The 824-nt window shown below is 42.4% G+C and overlaps 1 protein-coding gene across 14 annotated transcripts in view; it reads right to left on the bottom strand.

Moving 5' to 3' along the window:
• The window catches only part of LOC119590797 (E3 SUMO-protein ligase EGR2-like), a 113,995-nt gene that overhangs the window by 25,595 nt on the left and 87,576 nt on the right, over positions 1-824 (bottom strand). For all 14 annotated transcript variants that reach the window (XM_037939509.1, XM_037939516.1, XM_037939512.1 and 11 more), the window contains one exon: positions 530-717. In XM_037939509.1, the coding sequence (XP_037795437.1) occupies positions 530-717 (188 nt within the window). The remainder of the gene's footprint in view (positions 1-529; positions 718-824) is intronic.

Raw genomic sequence — 824 nt, 5'->3', positions numbered from 1 at the left:
TCTATCCCACCTCCTGAACCATCGGAAATAACTTAATATTATTACATTCTGATTATTTAAAAGCAAACCATTTATGGAAGCAAAATCTCGTAAAGCGTTGTTAATAAATCGTCCATAATCCTCAGATCCAATGTTCCCACTAGTTCTATATATACAATCGTTCCTTATTGGTCCTATACAACCACTCCGGCTTACTGGTTGGCCACTAAACGCAGGGCAAAGGGCCATTCAGTTCTCAAGTAATGGTATTATGTCATTAAAAGATAACTATCCTCTATACATGTTTTTTTTTCCGGATGTCTACGTAGATAAAATTACTTGAATTTCTTTCAAGAGACGGCGAACAGGCTTATTTTGCAATGTGAGTTTTTTATGTATAGAAGAAAAAGCATATTCTGTTAACAACTACCAACGACACCAGGGAACTACTTAAACACATCCCTAGACAAGCTACAACTTTCGCCTCGTCGCGAGGGTTCGCTCGCGCCAAAGGAAAACCGTTGGTCGTCTTCTACTCGAACGCACTTACCTGGAAGTACTGGGAGCATGCTGAGAGTACCAGCTTGTGAGCCTGGTATGTACGCTGGTCCTCACAAGCAAGGGTGACATCCACCAGGGCAGCGTCCCGGTAGAGCGAGCCCACCTCCGCCACCACAGTGGACTGGTGGTGCGTCCACCGTAGCTCATATCGCCTCACATCCATATTGTTGCTCCCATCTGGAAAGAGAGAAAAAATGTTATCTGGGTATTCCTCAGACTTAAAGGTTGATGAATATGTTATTACCTAAAAATAACCGGGATTAATCGATTTAGATATAAGAGTA

Source organism: Penaeus monodon, chromosome 27 (assembly GCF_015228065.2).
Source record: "Penaeus monodon isolate SGIC_2016 chromosome 27, NSTDA_Pmon_1, whole genome shotgun sequence".
In the NCBI taxonomy this organism is placed as follows: Eukaryota; Metazoa; Arthropoda; class Malacostraca; order Decapoda; family Penaeidae; genus Penaeus; species Penaeus monodon.
The sequence above is the reverse complement of the archived record's forward strand: the minus strand, read 5'-3'. Positions and strand labels throughout refer to the sequence as shown.